The 20,767-nt window shown below is 48.0% G+C and overlaps 2 protein-coding genes across 2 annotated transcripts in view; one reads left to right on the top strand and one right to left on the bottom strand.

Moving 5' to 3' along the window:
* The window catches only part of SMC1B (structural maintenance of chromosomes 1B), a 91,233-nt gene extending 81,084 nt beyond the window's left edge, over positions 1 to 10,149 (bottom strand). The window contains exon 1 of the mRNA XM_021091388.2: positions 10,009 to 10,149. Within this exon, the coding sequence (XP_020947047.1) occupies positions 10,009 to 10,117 (109 nt within the window). The 5' untranslated portion in view covers positions 10,118 to 10,149. The remainder of the gene's footprint in view (positions 1 to 10,008) is intronic.
* A 95-nt stretch (positions 10,150 to 10,244) lies between these two features.
* On the top strand, positions 10,245 to 19,945 carry RIBC2 (RIB43A domain with coiled-coils 2). Its single transcript, XM_003125957.5, has 7 exons — positions 10,245 to 10,574; positions 11,364 to 11,445; positions 13,908 to 14,252; positions 15,148 to 15,266; positions 16,323 to 16,550; positions 18,433 to 18,599; positions 19,707 to 19,945. The coding sequence occupies exons 1-7, from the start codon at positions 10,461 to 10,463 to the stop codon at positions 19,783 to 19,785; spliced, it is 1,134 nt and encodes a 377-aa protein (XP_003126005.1). The 5' UTR covers positions 10,245 to 10,460; the 3' UTR covers positions 19,786 to 19,945.
* The last annotated feature ends 822 nt before the right edge of the window (positions 19,946 to 20,767 follow it).

Below are 20,767 nucleotides of genomic sequence, written 5' to 3'. Positions count from 1 at the left end.
CATTGGTAACATAGGCATACTGAAATGATTCATTTCAAGGGATTTTGGATCACAGAATTGTGACCGTACATTCTCAGTAGAATCCATTGTAAGGACCAAAAAGAAGTACAAAGGAATTTTAAATTTCCTTTAGTAGCTTTATTGTTTATAATGTTATTGGTACTTTAAGGCATTTTTTTATATTGTACGTTAAAGCAAATAATTAATTATACTAGTCATGTTAGGAAATAAGATTTTCAGAGTAAGGAAAAATATTTACAATGACAAAAATCAAGGAACAGTGAAAACACGGTTAAAAATGACCAGCACACCAGTCAGAATGGCTATCATTAATAAGTCCACAAATAACAAATGCAGGAGAGGGTATGGAGAAAGGAAACCCTTCCTACACTGTCAGTGGGAATGCAAATTGGTACAACCACTATGGAAAACAGTATGCAGGTTCCTCAAAAAACTATAAAACTACCATATGATCTAGCAATCCCATTCCTGGGCTTATAACCAGACACAACTTTCATTCAAAAAGATAGATGTACCCCTATGTTCATGGCAGCACTATTCACAATAGCCAAGACGTGGAAACAACCTAAATGTCCATGGACAGATGAACGGGTAAAGAAGATGTGGTACACATACACAATGGAATACTACTCTGCCATTAAAAAAGAACAAAATAATGCCATCTGCAGCAACATGGATGGAATCAGACATTCTCATACTTGGTGAAGTAGAAAGATAAAGACAAATGCCATATATCAGGGGTTTTTTTTTTTTGTCTTTTTAGCACTGCCCTCATGGCACATGGAAGTTCCCAAGCTAGGGGTCGAATCGGAGCAATAGCTGCCAGCGTACTACCACAGCCACAGCAATGCCAGATCTGAAACGTGTCTGCGACCCACACCACTGCTCACAGCAACACTGGATCCTCAACCCACTGAGCAAGACCAGGGATCAAACCCGTGTCCTCATGGATACTAGTCGGGTTCGTTATCCGCTGAGCCACACTGGGAACTCCTCATGTATCACTTATATGTGGAATCTAAAATATGGCAGAGATGAACCTATCTACAGAACAGAAACAGACTCACAGACATGGAGACAAACTTGTGGTTGCAAGGAGGGGTGGAGGGAGTGGGATGGACCAGGAGTTTGGGGTTAGCAGGTACAAACTATTACATTTGGAGTGAATAAGCAATGAGGTCCTGCTGTATAGCACAGGGAACTATAGCCAATCACTTGATAGAACATGATAGAAGATAATACAAGAAAAAGAATGCATATACATGTATGACTGGGTCACTTTGCTGTACATCAGAAATTGACAGAACATTGTAAATTGATTGTACTTAAATAAAAACTTTTTCAAAACCCAAATGGAAAACATCAGCATGAACTCAATTTTTAAAAATTACTCTAACATTGGAGTTCCCGTCGTGGCTCAGTGGTTAACGAATCCGACTAGGAACCATGAGGTCGCGGGTTCGGTCCCTGCCCTTGCTCCGTGGGTTAACGATCCGGCGTTGCCGTGAGCTGTGGTGTAGGTTGCAGACGCGGCTCGGATCCTGCATTGCTGTGGCTCTGGTGTAGGCCGGGGACTACAGCTCCGATTAGACCCCTAGCCTGGGAACCCCCATATGCCGCGGGAGCGGCCCAAAGAAATAGCAAAAAAAAAAAAAGACAAAAAAAAAAAATTACTCTAACATGAAAAGATGCTCAGTCACACTAGTCCTTAGGAAAATGCTAATCAAAACTACAATGAAAGGAGTTCCCATCATGGCTCAGTGGTACTGCATCTGACGAGTATCCACGAGGACTGGGGTCTGATCTCTGGCCTTGCTCAGAGGGTTAAGAATCTGGCGTTGCTGTGGCTGTGGTGTAGGCTGGCAGCTGTAGCTCTGATTCACCCCCTAGCCTGGGAACTTCCATACGCTGTGTGTAGGGCCCTAAAAAGACACGACAAAAACAAACAAACAAGACAACCCTACAATGAAATGCCACTTCACATCAGTTAGGATGGTGAAAAGAAACAAGACAAACTACAGGAACAACTACTGGTGAAGATATGGAAAATTCTGACAATGGAAATGTAAAATGATGAGTCACATTGAAAAACAGTCTGGCAGTTCTCCAAACTGTTACACAGAGTTACTATAGGATCCAGACTCTCCACTTCTGGGCATATCCCCAAAGGAAATGAGAAAAAAAAAATCTCCACACCAAAACTTGCACACAAACGTTCACGGCAGCATTATGGTTTGGTCAAAGAACATTTTGAAGTCAACAGAGGAAATCTAAACTAGAGCTATACATCAGAGAAAATGAATGAGGAAAAAAGGTGCGGATAACTGTCTAAAAAGAATAAGTAAGACAACAGCATGTACTGTATGATCTCATTTTCATGAAAAAAAGTCTGCAAAGAAAACCATCTATATGGACATGCCCTCAGGTATTACAGTAGTACTCTCTGGTTTGTGGGAATACATTTTACTTTTCTTTTTTTTTCCCTTTCGTTTTGGCTGCCCCCAAGACATACAGAAGTTCCTGGACCAGGGATCAAATCCAGGCCAGAGCTCTGACCCACTCCACAGATGCAGCACACCAGATCCTTAACCCCCTGCGCCCCTGGGTCAAACCAGGTGGTAAGACAAGCTGGATCATTAACCCACTGCACCAAGGTGGGAACTCCTGTTTCAGTTTTTTACTCTAGTTTCTAACTTTTTACAATGTGTGTGTGTGAGTGTGTGTGTGTATATATATATATACATATATACACACACAGATATATACACACACAGATATATACACACACATATATAGTTTTTATAATAATAAAATATTATTTTTATGAATTCAACAGCCATTGTCTAAAATGTTTAAAATGTTTAAAATTGTCTAAAATGGTTTTTAAAAATAACATTTTTTTCCAGAGTTCCCATTGTGGCTCAGTGGAAATGAACCTGACTAGCATCCATGAGGACACAGGTTCAATCCCTGGCCTTGCTCGGTGGGTTAAGGATCTGGCATTGCCGTGAGCTGGGGTGTAGGTCGCAGATGTGGCTCAGATCCCTCTTTGCTGTGGCTGTGGCATAGGCTGTCAGCTACAGCTCTGATTCGACTCCTAGCCTAGGAACCTCCATATGCCGCAGGTGTAGCCCTAAAAAGACAAATAATAATAATAGTAATAATAATAATAATAACAACATTTTTTCCTGATTAGAACAGTAAACCATTCAATATACGGTTCTGGAAAACAGAAAAGTACTTTTTTTTTTTTTTTTTGTCTTTTGTTGTTGTTGTTGCTATTTCTTGGGCCGCTCCCGCGGCATTATTGTTGTTGTTGTTGCTATTTCTTGGGCCGCTCCCGCGGCATATGGAGGTTCCCAGGCTAGGGGTTGAATCGGAGCCATAGCCACTGGCCTACACCAGAGCCACAGCAACGCGGGATCCGAGCCGCGTCTGCAACCTACACCACAGCTCACGGCAACGCCGGATCGTTAACCCACTGAGCAAGGGCAGGGACCGAACCCGCAACCTCATGGTTTCTAGTCGGATTCGTTAACCACTGCGCCACGACGGGAACTCCCAGAAAAGTACTTTTTAAGTCACCTGAAAAATTACACCTTCTGGAAAAAAACTGTTGATGGAATACTGAATTTTGTCAAATGCCTTTTCAAGAAAATAAAATGGATCTTGTTTCTTGCAAGAACAAATGAAGATTACTCTGATAGCAGTGTGCCATATGGATTAAAGTAGGGTAAGACCAGAAGTTGGGAATTAAGCCAAAAGGTGACTGCATTAATCCAAGGAAGAAATAAGTGACAGCAGTGGGAATGGAGAGACAGGGACGAGGCTATTAAAGAGCAGGACTGGGATGATTGACAATATATTGGCTGTAAGAGGGAGAACTTATCAGGGTTGAAGGACAGCTTATCAAGCTAGTAGGAAAAAAAAAAATTTGGAGTTCCCGTCATGGCACAGAGGAAACGAATCCAACTAGGAACCATGAGGTTGCAGGTTTGATCGCTGGCCTCACTCAGTTGGTTAAGGATCTGGCGTTGCCGTGAGCTGTGGTGAAGGTTGCAGACACGGCTCGGATCCTGTATTGCTGTGGTGTAGGCTGGCAGCTTCAGCTGATTGGACCCCTAGCCCGGGAACCTCCATATGCCGCGGATGCAGCCCTAAAAAGACAAAAAAAAAAAACCCTCAAAAACTAAGGTAGTAGCCACATGAAATCCTGGGAGAAAGGGATACTAAGTCCAAGGAACAGCAAATGCTAAAACCCTGAAATGGCAAAGGGCTTGGCTGTGTAAGGAAAGCAAAAAAATAAAAATAAAAATAAAAAAACCCCAAACCATTCTGACCTGAGCATAGAGATTATAAAGGGCTTTGGGGATCACGGTAAGAAATATCAATTTTATTCCAAGTGCAAGATGAGAGCCACTGGAGTTTTAAGTTGGGGAGTGCTTTAATTTATATCCTGCTGTGAGAATGCACTGCATAAAAACAAGCAAGCAAGCACAAGGACGTGTTAGAAGATTATAGCAATAGTTTAAATGAAAGCTCTAGCAGCTTTGACTCTCCCAGTGAAGAGTGGCAACTGGATTTAGGATGTATTTGGGATGTATTGGATTTAGGATATATTTCAGAGGTAGAGTCATTAGGATTTATAGACAACTGGACAAGGAAAGTGGGGTATAGCAGGTAAAAGCAGGAATCAAGAATTACTGTGGGCTTCTGGTCTGAATATATGAGTAAATGTCGCCCCTTACTAAGCTGGTAAAGATCTAGGAAGAAACAGGTTTGCTCTTTGGTAGAGGTGGGGAGAGGAAATTACTCTGCCTGATTATACTGTTTTAGATGTCTACTAGAACTAGGAAACCAGATGCTGAACACCACAGGCTGGAAATATAATTTCCAAGTCAGCAGCATAAGGATGGGACTGGCTAAGACCACCTGGAAGGAGAGGAGAGGGAAGAGACAGGACACACGCCCAGGGGGCGCTCTAGCGCTTAAGAGATCTTGAGGAGAAGCAGCCAATAACTCGGGGGTGGCCAGTGGAGCAGAGAAAACCTTGTTGGTATACTCGAGAGAGTTCAGAGAGCGAAGTATTTTACGACAGAGAAACGAAATGTGATCCACCTTGTCCCTTGACAGCAAGGCCTTCTCGTGACCAACTTCTTTAAAAAAAAAAAAACTCACCCCCAGCATTTCCTACTCCCTAACCTTGCTTCTCTTTTCTCTTTAAAAATTAACACTTTAATATTCGGTATACTTTTCATATTTGTCTGTCTCTTTGCACTTGAATGCCAGTTCTATAGGGGCAGGAATTTTTTTTTCAGGACCGCACCTGCAGCATGGAAATTCCCAGGCTAGGGGTCCTATTAGAGCTGCAGCTGCTGGTCTACGCCACAGCCACAGCCACGCCAGATCTGAGCCATGTCTGCAGCCTACACTCCAGCTCACAGCAACACCAGATCCTTTAACCCACTGAGCCAGGGATTGAATCCACATTTTCATGGATACTAGTTGGGTTCATTATACCTGGAGTGGGAACTCCCAGGCAGGATTTTTATGTTAAACTCACTGATGAATTCCAAATAACCAAAAATAGTGCGTGGCACACAGTAGGCACTCAATTTTTTTGTGTGGGAGGACCTATGTCCGTGACATACAAGACTTCCTGGGCCAGGGACTGAATGAGCACCACTGAAGTGACAACGCCGGATCCTTAACCTGCGAGGCCTCCAGGGAACGCCTCAATGATTTTTACATGAATGAAATACTGCTGAAATGTCAAACAAGATGAGGATAAGGAATTGGTCACTGATTTTAATAAGATATAGCTCAACGGTGACCTAGATTAAGGGTCATTTTAGTGGCGTTTGGGGCTAAAAACTGAATTGAGTGTATTGAGAAGAGAATGGAACTACAGACAGATTTGGGGGGGGGGCAATAGCCTAAGAAGACAGTGAGGTTCAAGGGACATTCCCCCCATGCACTCGATTATAAAATGTTCAAACATACAAAAACTTCATAGGAAACACCCATACATTTACCACTAAATCCTACCGTTGAACACTGCACTATACTTGCTTTCCACACATACATCCCTCCTCAGTGTCCTGAGAGTGTTAACAAGGCATCTGTCTATTTATGCCAAAGAAAATTATCCACAAGGGAAAAAAGATAACAGTTCAAAAGAGAAAGAGGACAATTACAAAAGCAAAGAATTGAGGAAGGGACAGGATCCAAAGCACAAGTGGAGAGGATGGCCTTAGATTCAGGCACCCTCGTGGTCGTCCACGGCTAAAAATCCTTCAAAGTCTAACTTTTTTTTTTTTCCAGAAAGTTAAATACAAACTCTTTTCTCTGGCAAGGATTTACCCAATAGGATTCCAGTCTATCCCACTGCTTCCCTACATGTGCACTATATTCCAGCCAATCTGGACTACTACATGTCACACAAATAAACCTTTCACAAACCCCTGGAAAAATACTCTTTACTCTGAACCCAGCACAAATGCCAACTCCTGTAGAAAACCTTTCCTAATCTTCACTCCTTGTCCATAACTGCCCAAATCAGATGTTGCATGTTCCTTGTTTAAAGTTTCATAAACAGCGCTATGTGGCTTTCTCTTTCAGTTACTGCATCATTTTCTTCTACTCTGTACGCCTTCAGAGCAGGAGCTGTCTTAGTCTATACAACCTCTTCTGCTCCTGCTTCCATATATGCAACAACTATTTGCTGCATCTGAGTGGAAAACATGAAGGATGAAAATTTTCTACCACTCATAAAAAGCCCTAAATTAAGAGTTTACTAAAAACACAAATGAGAATATGTCAAGTTTGGCAGGTGGTGACAATAGGAAATTATTACAAAAAATATAACTAAAGTATAACAGGAAATGAGCATGACAAGAAGTTATTAATTGGTTTAACAAAGTCTATCTGAATATGCCAATAATTTTGTAAGATTAAAAAATTATCTACCAAAAAATGTTCAAATGACTATAAATGGAATATCACCCATTACATCAGTCATGGGTAAGTTTCATGTTGAGTTTTGGCCTTCAAATAGCAGAGAGAACGTGAACATCTTAGCAAAACTCAGTAATAAATTAGCAAACCAGAAATTTTTGTTGTGGAGAGATGGTATAGAAGGCAATGCTGGACTCTTGCCTTTGGTATGGATTTGCCATGAGATCCTGCTGTGTAGCACTAGGAACCACATCTAGTCACTTTTTTTTTTTTTTTTTTTGGTCTTTTTGTCCTTTTTAGGGCATATGAAGGTTCCCAGGCTAGGGGTTGAATAGGGGCTGTAGCCGCTGGCCTACACCAGAGCCACAGCAATGCCAGATCTGAGCCACGTCTGTGACCTACACCACAGCTCACGGCAACGCCGGATCCTCAACTCCCTGAGCGAGGCCAGGGATTGAACCCGCAACCTCATGGTTCCTAGTCAGATTCGTTTCTGCTGTGCCACAACAGGAACTCCTATATCTAGTCACTTATGATGAAGCATGAGAATGTGAGAAACCATGCTGTACAGTAGAAAGTCGACAGAACACTGTAAATCAGCTATAATGAAAAAAAATTAAAATCCTTATATAAAAAAAAATCCGTCAACAGATGAATGGATTAAGGAGATGTGGTATATATACACAATGGAATACTATTCAGTCATTAAAAAGAACAAACTAATGCCATTTGCAGCAACATAGATGTAACTGGAGACTCTCATACTAAGTGAAGTTAAGCCAGAAAGAGAAAGACAAATGCCATATGATGTCACATATCTGGCACCTAATATATGGCACAAATAAACCTTTCCACAGAAAAGAAACTCATGGACTTGGAGAACAGACTTGTGGTTGCCAAGGAGGATGGGGAGGGAGTGGGATGGTCTGGGAATCTGGGGTTAACAGATGCAAACAATTGCCTTTGGAATGGATAAGCAATGAGATCCTGCTGTGTAGCACTGGGAACTACATCTAGTTACTTGTGATGGAGTATGCTGGAGGATAATGTGAGAAAAAGCATGTGTGACCGGGTCACTGCTGTACAGTAGAAAACTGACAGAACACTGCAAACCAGCTATAATGGAAAAAATAAAAATCATTTAAAAAAAAAGGCAATGCTGAACTAATCCATAATTTCCTTTAGCATAGCCTCTAAGTTGCCAGTGATTCTCAAGAGGGGAGTTGAGTTTTCAGGGCTTGTGGATCTAGGGATCTAAGGAGGGGCAAGAGGAATTTGTAAGGGCATTTTCACTACCATCTTAAGGTATGTTAGTAACCATATGTAGTTTTAAATTAAGAAATGAGATTATTTTGAAACATGTTTGGCACTAGTTTAAACAAATTCCAAGCCCCACTTTAACAGGATCTGGAGTGGCAAGGGGCATGGAGTTCAAGTGGACTGAATGAAGTTCAAGACCCTGTGCAGATACTCCAAGTACCACACTGCTGCAGCCGTGAAATGTAACTGAGCTGCCTTCACCTAATCGCCAGTTAAAGGGTGAAAATCAGCTGGTGGTGGGTTCAGGAACTTCCTGATAAATGAGTGGAGAAGATCAGCGAGGGTTAACAAGGCAGCAGTGATTACACTAATTATCTTTTCAGTGTTTTCTGATAACGGAATACAGTGAAAATGAGGAAATACATTACACAGAAGAGGTAAGGAAATCTTCACGTACGTGACTATTTCTAAGCTCAGGTGTTCCTTCGCGTATACTGAGTGCATAAGAAAACATGAAACAGCAGCTGTTTTATAAGGCAATAGAAATTTCAAAAGGCTTCTTCCCCCAGAATTATATTCATCTGTGGGACAGTGTCCTATTCGTCTGCCAAGTTACTTAATGCACTGAGGCAAGTTATCTTTTTTTTTTTTTTTTTTTTTTGGTCTTTTCAAGGAGGTTCCCAGACTAGGGGTCTAATTGGAGCTGCTGCCACCGGCCTACACCACAGCCACAGCAATGCCAGATCCGAGCCACATCTGCGACCTACACCACAGCTCATGGCAACGCTGGATCCTTAACCCACTGAGCAAGGCCAGGGGTCGAACCCACGTCCTCATGGTTCCTAGTTGGATTCGTTTCCATTGTGCCACCACAGGAACTTGGCAAGTTATCTCTTGACTCAAATATGGTTCCCGAATTAAGAAAGGAAATCTGGGCCAAAAGAGCCAAAAGGAGACTCCAGATTTAGGGAAAAAAATACTCCCCAGGGAACCATCCTTTTAGGCCGTTCTCTGCCTGCTGGGGGGTCAGTACCCCACTACCTCCCATCCCAGAGCCGAGGGGAGCCTGGCCAGGCCCCAGCTCCAGTCCAGGCTCTGCCACTTCCTGGGCAACCTGGGAAAAGTTACATGGCCTCTCTGGACCTCAGTTTCCCCAACTGTGAAATGGGGATCATACACCCTGGTGAGGATTCAACCAAAACGGCGGCGCCACGAGTCTGGAAAAAGCTCCACAAACGTGGTCATTGTCCCGATACCGCCGTGCCGGTTCCTTGGAACCACACGGCGGCTCGGGCTCCCCGGAACCAATTCCCTCCTCCAGACCGCGCTCCCACTCGCTTTTTGGGGGGACAGAGGGAGGCGGGTGGAGAGCAGAGGTGACGGGGCTGAGGGCAGGAGGAGAAACCGCCGGGCAGGGGAGCGGGGGCGACGCGAGGAGCGGCCAGGGTGGGGCCCCGGGGTGGGGGTCGCGGTGCAGAGCGGGGGGGGGGCCGAGGGTGGGGTCCCGGGGGTGTGGTCTGCGGGGGGGGCGCTGGGGGCCGAGGGCCGGCTCCCCGCCCCCTTCAACCGCCCCCCAACCCGGGGCAGAGTCTGACCGTCGCCCCGACCCCGGTCCCCGAGCTGGAGGGCGAGGGGCGGGCAGCGGAGGTGGTCGGGGCCCGCGGGGCAGCAGCCGCCCGAGTCCAGGCCGCGAGGCCACCCTCACGACCCCTGCGGGAGAACCGGCCCGGACGCCGGGAACGGCCGGAAGCCTTCCAGCTCCCAAGTTACCGGAGCCGTTGGGGCCGATGATGCAGGTGAATCTCCTGAAGGGGCCTATGACCTGGCGGCCCCGCCACGACTTGAAATTCTCCACAAGCAGCAGCTCCAAATGGCCCATGGCTGCGCCCTCCGCGCCTCAGCGGCGTCCTCACACGCCGGCGGGAAAAGCGCGGGAAGGGCCTCGTGCAGTCTCGCGAGACTAAAGCCAGAACACGCGAGAGCGCTGCGCTGTTCCTTAGCAACCGGAGTTGTTTACGTTTCCGAGGGAACCCGGTCTCCACAAGCCCGTCGAAGGGCAGGAAGAATGGACTGAAAGTCTCTGGAGCAGGCGCGGATCCCACCGGCCCAGGCTCCTAGGGAACCAGCCTCACTTAGCTTGAGCTTGTTTTATTTTTGTCGTCTTTTCTTTTTATCTCGTATGTTTTAAAAACCTCTTGGAATTTCTGGGCGATTTTGCAGTCATGGAGGTAGCTCAGCCCAAGGACCTGGAGGAGGACTTTGGCCAGGCCAAGAAGAGACATGCAGAGCTGTGCAGGCAGAAACGGATCTTCAATGCCAGGAACAGGATCTTTGGGGTGAGCCCCTTCAGCCCGGAATGGAAAGGGCCAACAGGGGCAGCTGAGGGGCGCGAGAGGCGGGCTGCGGGAGGCAAGAGCAGACAAATCCTTGGAGTGAAACTTTTGATCCAGGAACAGCTGCAAACGGCTCCAGGCCTTGCCTGGAAGAATAGTTCGATGTACTGACTTTGCTGAGGATGGGAGAGACCTGAACAGACCGAATAATGCCCCCTATCTCTTGCCAGGCAGGCAAATTGAGTCCTGCAGCAGGGAGGGGGCTTGCTGGATTTAGTGGCCGAAAAAGAGACTGGACACAGTTCTCCTCTCTCTGAGCCAGATTTTCTCTATTGCCAGGAGCTCCTTCCACTCCATTCATTTGACAAATGCCAGTGGAGTTCGTCTTTTGTGGCAGGCCTGAGCTGGGCCCAGGAGATGAGGAATAAAGCAGTCCTGACCTTCACAGCCCAGTGGAGGAGGCAGGCAGTAAATGGTCTCGTTACAATGCAGTGGAGCCAGGGCTGCCAGGGAAAAGAGCGCAGGGTGCCAGGGAGCACCAGTTGAGGCTGGGAGAGGGAATCAGAGAGGGCTTCCCAGAGGAGGTGATGCCCAAGTAGTGTTCTGAGAATGAGGATCTATTGACTAAGAAAGGGAGAAGGAACTTTGGGGAAAGTTAAGACAGGCTGAAGAACTAACTTCTTCAAAAGCATCAGAGTATGAAAAGTTCTGATCTAAAAAGATAAGTAGGAGAGTTATTAACTGAATAAAATTATCCGGCTATACTTCTCTCCCTTGGTTTTCCTTTCCCAGGGAGACATAGATGCCTGGAACGTACAGGTTTGTGACCAGAAGATAAGAGAAGCAACGGAAAAAGCTAGACAGGAAACATTTGGTGAGTGTCCCCTGCATGGCCACTTAGTGGTTCAGGGCTGTCACCCTTTAGACCCCTCACCTTATTTCCTCACATATGTACAAATTTGTTTTCAAGCTCTTCCTCCTTTTAAAATGTCACAATTTCTTGTGCTTGAGTTAATGTGCTGATTCTCCATCACTTAAAAGAAAATCAGCTATTGAATTCTCTGTGAGCTGTAGGAAATATATTATGAGGATAGATGTATGTTTTTCTCTGTTTCCTTAAAAAACTGAGTATGAAAAATCTTAAACGCACATGTTTCCTGGCCAGAAAATTCAAGACCTTCTACTGGGGATGGCTGCTTGCACTAGACAACACACACCCCTGAGCTCACACCCCTGAGCTGACTCAGAACCAGATATGGTCCAAATAATAGTATTTGAGCTCTTAGATCAAATTCTCAAATAAAATTCCTTTCTCCCATCATGTCCAACAGCTACTTTTAAAGCATCATAAGGATTTTTTTTTTTTTTTTTTTTTTTTGGCCAAGCCTCAGCATGTGGAAGTTCCCGAGCCAGGGATCAAACCCATGCCACTACAGCAGTGATCTGAGCCATGAGCCACGGCAGTGGCAATGCTGGATCCTTAACCTGCTGAGCCACCAGGGAACTCCAAGGATTTTTTAAATAGAAAAAAGCATATAAAATTGTATATACAAAAGTTATCAACTAAATTTAAATATATATATATAACTTTTAAAAAATGTAAAAATATACTTAGAAAAACACAGAAAGGAAATATACCAACATGTTAGCAGTGGTAAAATTGGAGTGATGGCATGATGAGTGAAGCTTATTTTCTTTATAATGTTTCATATTTTCTAAACCTTTCATCTTTTAAAATTCTAGTTTAGGGAGTTCCTGTCATGGCTCAGTGGTTAACGAATCCGACTAGGAACCATGAGGTTGCAGGTTCGATCCCTGACCTTGCTCAGTGGGTTAACGATCCGGCGTTGCCGTGAGCTATGGTGTAGGTTGCAGACACAGCTCAGATCCCACATTGCTGTGGCTCTGGCGTAGGCTGGCGGCTACAGCTCCAATTCGACCCCTAGCCTGGGAACCTCCATATGCCGCAGGAGCAGCCCAAGAAAATGACAAAAAAAAAAAAAATCTAGTTTAAAAGTAATTCAAACTTAGAAAAATGATATAACAGACGTAATACATACCCACCACCGATTAGATGTTAACATTTTGCCAACCTGGCTTTAGATATCTTACGTTAAGAATACTTTTTTTTTTTTTTTGCTTTTAGGGCCTCACTCCCAGCATATGGAAATTCCCAGGCTAGGAATTGGAGCTGCAGCTGCCTGCCTTTGCCACAGCCACCTCACATCCGAGCCACGTCTTCAGCCTGCACCACAGCTCACAGCAATGCCAGATCCTTAACCCATTGAGCGAGGCCAGGGATCGAACCCACATCCACATGGATCCTAGCTGGGTTCGTTAACCGCTGAGCCACGAAGGGAACTCCCTGGATATATCCTTTTGCAACATTTAAAAAATTCAATGGTCTATTTTGGAATTAATCAGTGATCTACATACAGAATATTCATTTTAATTGCTTTATAGTGTTTTGTTATATGAATTTTAACCACAATTTCTTTATTCCCCTACTGGTGTCTGATTTAGATTTTTTCCAGTTTTTTAAATAAGTGCAAATAATGTTCATGATTGCCCTGCATTATCGCCCTAAGGGTAATTGTTCCTGGTTACCTAGAAGTGGAATTGATGGGTCACAGGATATGTGCTTTTCAGTTTTATGGGATATTGGCAAATTGCTTTCCAAAGGTATAAGTGTTCCAAGTCACACTCCCATAAACAGTAAACAAGAAATCTAAAAAAAAGGAAGAAAGACAAACTTAAGAAGTAAAAAAAAAAAAAAAAGAAATCTTTAGTTCCCCATATTCCTACTAATATGTGCTATTATTAACATTCAAAGTATTTCACCAATTCATTGACTGTTTCCCATCTTGTAAGACTCATAATTTTTTCAGTTTATTAATCACTCGGGTTTCTTTATAGTGGTTTGCCTTTTCCCATCCTTTGCCCCTTTTTTGGTTGGATTGCTTGGGTTTTTTTTTAATTGTAATGTAGGTGCTTTTTATATATTCAGGACACTAACCCTTTAATAGTTGTGTTACCTTTTTGGAGGATTGTATTACTTTTAGAATCACTAAAAATTATTATTATTATTTTTTGGCTGCACCCACGACATGTGGAATTTCCCAACCTATGCCCCAGCCACAGCAAGGCTGGATGCTTAACCCACTGAGTGAGGCCAGGGATCCAACCTGAGTCCAGGGATTGAACCTGTGTCCTCATGGATCCTAGTTCGTTAACTGGTGTGCCACGAAGGGAACTGCCTGAAAATTATGTTAAAATGGATTTAAATTTATTTTTCCCTCTGAAGCTTACGTTATGGATATGCTCTGTCTCTTCTAGCTGCTGAAATGAGGCAGAATGACAAAATCACATGCATATTAGAAGACCGGGCAAGGAGAGACAGGAAAACTCTCTGTAAAGCTATCAGTGACTTCCAGCAGAGCTTTCAGAAGCCAGAAACTCGCCGTGAATTTGACCTCTCTGACCCCCTTGCCCTTAAGAAAGATCTTCCAGCCCGGCAGTCCGATAATGATGCTCGGAATACGGTGTCAGGAATGCAGAAATTCATGGGAGAGGATTTAAACTTCCATCAGAGGAGGAAATTCCAAGAGGAACAAAACAGAGAATGGTCCTTGCAACAGCAAAGGGAGTGGAAGATTGCCCGTGAGGACCAAAAACACGCCGGTGAGGGACAAAAAAGACCAACGGGTCTCAGTACCTTCTTCAGCAGATCAGGAGTTCCCATCAAGGTGCAGCAGAAATGAGTCCGACTAGGAACCATGAGGTTGTGGGTTCCATCCCTGGCCTCTCTCAGTGGGTTAAAGATCTGGCGTTGCCGTGAGCTGGGGTGTGGGTCACAGACGTGGTTCAGATCCCACATGGCTGTGGCTGTGGTGTAGGCCAGCAGCTGTAGTTCCAATTGGACCCCTAGCCTGGGAACCTCCACCTGCTATGGGTGCAGCCCTAAAAAGACCAGCTCTGTTCTCCTAGTTGACCAGGCCCAGCCCAAGCAGCCTGGGCTCCTTCCTTTCTCTCAAATGCCACACGCAGTCCAAGAGCAGGTCACCTCAGCTTCCCACCACCTTCACCAGCACCACTCTGGGCTAAGCGGCTAACATCTCCCAACTGGAGGACTGCAGTAAAACCCCTAACTGGTCTCCTGGCTTCTGCTTTGGTCCCTCTACCATCTCTGCTCCATCCAGCAGCCAGGATGACTGTATTCAAAGTTATCTACTCAAAACCTTCCAAAAGCTTCACTCAATAAAAACCAAATTTATTTCAAGGACCAGCAAGGCCCTCACCGTCTGACCGTATCTCCCACCGTGCCGCGCCCTACCTCCCCAACCCCACTGCTAGCGTGGCAGACATTACTAATCCATAGCAGACATTACCCATCCATAGACATGATTGCTGACATTCGTGCCAGGAACCCACTGAAGAGCTTCACTTGCATGAACTCATCCCAGTCTCCCCATAGCCCTCCCATGCATCCTCTTTCTTTAGACGGGTGCAGGATGAGAAGCAGGTGCATGAACAGACACGTGGATGCAAGGTTTGATTGCACTTTGCTTCTTTTCAGAGGATCTCTACTTGGAGACCAGGCTGCAGTTTGATGAAACAGCCAAGCATTTACAGAATCTGGAAGGCACCACCAGAAAGGCGGTTTGTGCAGCTGTGAAAGAATTCAACAAGAACCAGGTACACCCCGGGCACTGTCTGGAGGGGAGGACAAACACACAGCCACCTCCTGGGGCACCCCAGCCTCCTTGGCTCATCAATCATGGCCTTTCCTTCTAATCCCTGCAACAATTAGCTGCTCTTATCAGTCATCGTGTTCAACAACCATATCAGGAGGGCATGATTAACCCACTTTAATTGATAAAGAAACAGGCTTCCTGGAGGAACTGACTTTCTTCAGGACACCTGAGTCCTAACCTGATCTGCTTTGGCAGATTCCAACCCTGGACTTCCAAATATAGCAAGTCCAGGATTTGAATCTGGGCCTGTCCAGCTTCAGAGCACAAGCTTATGTAAGGTGGTAACGTAGCTTGTGTAAGCTGGTTCCCCTGTGAGTCCCTGCTGGGCGCCACTGGCAAAGTGCCCTGTCCGTTGGTTCATTACTAAAGAGAAGTAGGAACACTGATAAATGTCTCTGAATCCATCTCCTGACTTTACTGAGAGATAACTGCAGCCCAGACAGGGGAGGGACCTGCTCCAGGTCACACATCAGGGCCCACTCCCTCCACCCACCACCCTCAAGGGAGCTGGGATTGGGCCAGGGATTGACCTCTCCTTGGGGCCGAGGTTACCGGGCAGTGGAAGTGCCTTTTAGGAATCACCACTGCTGTGAACCGGGTTGGTCGTTCTCTGTGGCTGGTTGCTGTCCAAGGGTGACCAGGGCCACAGACCCCATCTGGGGGTGGGTGAGGCCAAGCCGAGGGGACACAGCCGCCTAAAAGGGGGAGGCAGCTCCCCGCTTTGGCCAATCGCTGCAAACCAAAACCTTCAGTGATTATGCACATGACCTGAGTCCTAGTGATTCCTGGGGCCCAGCTCATTCCCCCGTCATTGCCCAGGCAGCTGATGGAGGGTCCGAGGGCCTTTCCACCTCTGTGCCTGACAAGGGTACCTCCCTAGCCACCCATCCCTGGGGCCCTTCTTCCTTTGGGGGCAGTGAGACGGGCCAGCCTATGGGGTCGCTGCATCCCACTGGAGTCACTCAGAGCAGCCTCCTTAGTCTCTTTCGCTGTGCAGGCCTTGGAGTCAGCGGAAAAGAAACGTCAAGAGAGAAAACAGGAACAAGAGGACAACTTGGCCGAGATCACCAACCTGCTGCGTGGGGACCTGCTGTCAGAGGACCCGCAGCAGGCAGCCAGTTCCTTCGGGCCCCATCGCGTGGTCCCCGACCGCTGGAAGGGCATGACCCAGGAGCAGCTGGAGCAGATCCGCCTGGTTCAGAAACAGCAAGTCCAGGAGAAGCTGGTGCCTGCCCACCCCCACCCCCGAGCCCCCAGACGCAGCTCTGGGCTCCCTGCCGCTGCCTCAAGCATCTAGTTGTAGCCAGTGTCACACTGGCCCTAGAAGCTGTCCAGGTTCTGGTGGCGGGAGGACAAGAGCTGATTTATGCCCCCATGCCGAGTGCTCAGGAGGGGAGGGGGCTGGGGGCGCTGGGAGGGAGGAGGGTCCTCAGGGGACTGAGAAGTGGCTTTGGGTCAAAACCCTGAGGAGGGAAGGGGACCCTCCCCATGTCTGGGGAGAGGACGGGGTGAATGGCAAGGGCAAAGCCTCGAGGCAGGACCCCTGGGACCAGGACCACCCGGACCTGTTCAGATGGGAGGAGCCTGGTGGCCGAGTCGGGAGGAGGGGAGGGGAGGGCCCGGAAGGCCACTGGGGAAGACCGTGCCTTTTCTGGGACTGCGCTGCGGGGCTCTGGAGGGGTCTGAGCAGAGAAGGGACAGGATCTCCCGCCCGCTGCTGGGTTGAGGGTGGACCTAGGGGCCCAGGCGGAAGGAGAGAGCTGGCTGGGGAGGCAGATGAGGTGGTCAGGTGAGAGCGGGTGCTGGCAGAGGCCGGGGCCCCAGCAGCGGGGGTGCTGAGAGGCAGTTGGATTCTGGATCTGTTTGGGAGGTAGAGCCTACGAGATGGGTTGAAAGGCTGGGCGTGGCCTTGGAGAGACAGAGGAGTTTGGGAATCCTCCAGGCCTCCTGGCCTGAGCATCGAGAAGCATGGAGTTGGTGTTTCCCGAGACGGGAAGGGGGTGGGAGGAGCAAGTCCGGAGGGAGCTTGATGGGGAGCGGGAATCACAAGGGCCACGTGGGACACGTGGGCGGTGTTCTTCAGGCGTCTGTGTCCGTTAAGGATTCAGTCGAAAACCCCAAAGAAAGGAGTTCCCAGCAGTAATGAACCCAACTAGCATCCACGAGGATATGGGTTTGATCCCTGGCCTCGCTCAGTGGGTTAAGGGTCTGGGGGTTGCCGTGAGCTGTGGTATAGGTCACAGACTTGGTTCAGATCTCGTGTTGCTGGGGCTGTGGCATAGATCAGCAGCTGCAGCTCCAATTCGACCCCTAGCCTGGGAACTTCCATATGCCGCTGGTGTGGCCTTAAAAAGCAAAAGAAGAAAGAAAGAAAGAAAGAAAGAAAGAAAGAAAGAAAGAAAGAAAGAAAGAAAGAAAGAAAGAAGGAAGGAAGGAAGGAAGGAAGGAAGGAAAGAAAAAGAAAGCAAGCAAGCACAAATAACACTCTCAGCATCACCAAAGAGCTTCAGAGAAATGCAGGTTCTCAGGCCCCTCCCCAGACCTACTGAGGCTTTATGGGGCCCATCGTCTGTGGCCTAGCAAGCCCCCCACAAGGGGACCCCTACACTGGGGTGACAGCTGACAGACTGGAAAGGGGTCTTCCAGGGGAGGCAGAATCGCTGAGAGGCAGGGAGAGGGAAGGTGTTGAAACCACTCGGAATCGTGGCAAGAAGTATCGGAGGGGTTCTCAGACCTGGGGAGGATGGGCGGGGCTCCCGGGTCAGCAGGTGGCCGCCCCGCCAGGGTGAGGGGGCAGGCATGGGGGAGGAGCAGTGGCCTGGACCAGGAGATGGGGAGAAAGCCCCTGGGGAGACTCTGCTGTCCCCTTCAGGCCTCAGAGGGCCGGCCCAGGCCTTCCAAGTTGGGGAAGCAAGTGGCTGGGCCACCAGCATGATAGCAGGTGCAGGGGCCGGGGAGGGGGGGGTAGTGTCTCCTCCAATTTCCTGCCTGGCCTTGCTCACCTACCTGCCCCCAAGCCTCAGTTTCCCCGTCTGTAAAATGAAAGGGCGGCTCTCCCGGGGCTCTTCTGCTGGGGCAGGGTGCTGAGTCCCGTCTCCTCTCCACAGAGGCTCCAGGAAGAGGAGCGCCAGCGGGACATGGACTGGGACCGGCAGAGGGTTCAGAAGGCTCGCGCCACCTTGCTGTCGGAGCGGCAGCTGCAGCGCCAGCAGCGTGCGCTGCGCAGAGCCCTGGACGGCAGCAACCTCAGCCTGGCCAAGGAGCAGCTTTTGCAGTGAGTGTGGGGCGGACGCTGGGGCGGGAGGAAGTGAGCAGAGACGACGGGGTGGAGGGGTGGCAGGCAGCGGGGGTGAGACCAGGTCAGGGTCAAGGGGCATTGTGTGCACCATTGAGGGGATGGGCGCTGGCACGCTGCTGTGCCCATAGAACCATCCTTTCCGGGACCCCTGCTCACCCCCCCACATCTTTCCCACCCAAAGGCTCAGGACCCTTGGGGTATATTTCCCCAGAAGCCCCGGAGCAGCAGTGGTTGGGGCGGTGGCACAGCCTTCTGGTAAAGAGGAAGGGAAGAAGGGCTCCGAACTGGGAAGCCAGAGACTAAGTGCTGGGAATCCACTGGTCCCCAGACAGACCGGGGGCTGAGATTTCACTGTGCCCTCATCCTGTAAACACCCCTCCGCAGGCAATCCTCACCTGGGCATGGCGACGCCCAGTGGGCTCAGACACGGGTACCCGTTATGGGGTGATGGAGTACCCGGAGGGCGCGGGAGCCCCGGAGGGCACTGAGTGGACCTGAGGGAGACATGGCCTAGGACAGTGCCAGCCGCCCACCGCAGGGAGGGCTCTCCGGGCAGAGGGAGGGGCTCCCCGGGCAGAGGAAGGGGCTCTTGGGCTGCCTGGAGTCTCTTCTTCATGACAGACATGCCCCAGGAATAGTTCAGAGTTCCAGCTACAGAAAATGTCAAATGCAGATCAGCAGGTGAACCTGTCACTAACAAAACACATTATTTATTTACTGACGTATCTATCCATTCACCAAGCTCTGGCTTGAACTCAGAGGGGACCCTCCAGTATCTTTTCCAATCAGGTGTCTGTTGATCCGAAGGTCCGTCATTGGGGCCTAAGTAAGGAGCATTTGAGAGATAATCTCACAGAAGTCAAATGGGATGAGCAAATGCCCTATAGTCATGGAACTTGCAGGTAGCTCCCGTGTCCCTAGACTGGTCTGTGGGGACGAGGTGACAAAATGCCCCCTCCTTCCCCCTCGAGCTCACAGGCCGGGGATGTGTTCTGTGTCCTAGGAATAACACACTGAGAAAAAGTAGAATATTTAGGAAGTCAGGCGCCTGCTGATTTATTTTTCTCCTTGTTTTATTATCAGGAAAAAATATATGAAGGAAATCTATACAAATCAGCCCACTGAAGATTATTTCACACAATTTAATACAAGAAGTCGATAATGAAAAGGCCACCTGCCTTCCTGCTAAATTGTATAAAGTGCTGTACCCTTAAAGAGTCCCATGTGTTAAAAAAAAAAAAATGCACTTTGGTCCAGAAGGACCCTTCAACTTAATTTTTCCACTGTCGTCAAAACTTGATTAAACCTCTCCCTGCATTTCTGTGAGGAACAAGCTTGTCTGTTCAACTCAGCTCAGACCGTCTATAGAGCAGCCCTGGGTGCTGTGGATTCGGGATGAAAGCCTGCGTGTTATTCAGACTCTCAGTTCAGCTGCTGCAATTGCCAGCACTCACCAGCATCATTCTAACCCCCTTCACCTGGATTTAACCACTTTGGTCCTCACAGCAGTCAAGGGTGGGTATATTTATTCCTCATTCTCTCCAGGTGAAGAGCCTGAGCTATAGACACCGATCAGTGACTTGCCCAAGGTCACACTGACCCCGGGGGTTGAACCTGGACAGTCTGGCTCTCACCCCCTTCTCTCTCCTGGGTCCAGGTAAGCGGACCCAAAACAAGAGTGACTCCCCAAATGGAAGTTTATTTCCTCCTCTTGTCAAAGCCCAAGCTGAGCAGTGCCACCTCTGTGCTCTGCCACCCTCACCCTGTGGCCCAGGAATGCTCCTTGGGCTCCCACCATCGTGCACTTCACAGCAGCAGGGAGGAGAAAATGGGAAGGAAGTGGGATGGCAGCAGCAGCACAGCTTCAAGGTGGCTGGGGAATCGTACATTTCACCTCTGCTCACATCCTATTGGCCAGAATTTAGTCACGTGACCATGTGGCTGCACAGGCTGCAGGAAGCTGAGCAAGCTCATCATGCCGACAGGCAATACTATAATATTTACACCCTTTAGGGAAGCAGGCTGGGGAGTGTCATCTCCTGGGGTTTCCATAACAAAGTACCGCGCCCTGGGAGGCTTGAACACGGAAATGTACAGAGACCAGAAGTCCAAGGTCAAGGTGTTGGCCGGGCTGGTTCCCTCTG

This window comes from Sus scrofa, chromosome 5, assembly GCF_054392235.1.
Source record: "Sus scrofa isolate SSC_HxYL_T2T_F1_AM1 chromosome 5, Sscrofa_HxYL_maternal_Yorkshire_Landrace_v2.0, whole genome shotgun sequence".
In the NCBI taxonomy this organism is placed as follows: Eukaryota; Metazoa; Chordata; class Mammalia; order Artiodactyla; family Suidae; genus Sus; species Sus scrofa.
This window is presented reverse-complemented; position numbering and strand designations above follow the sequence as displayed.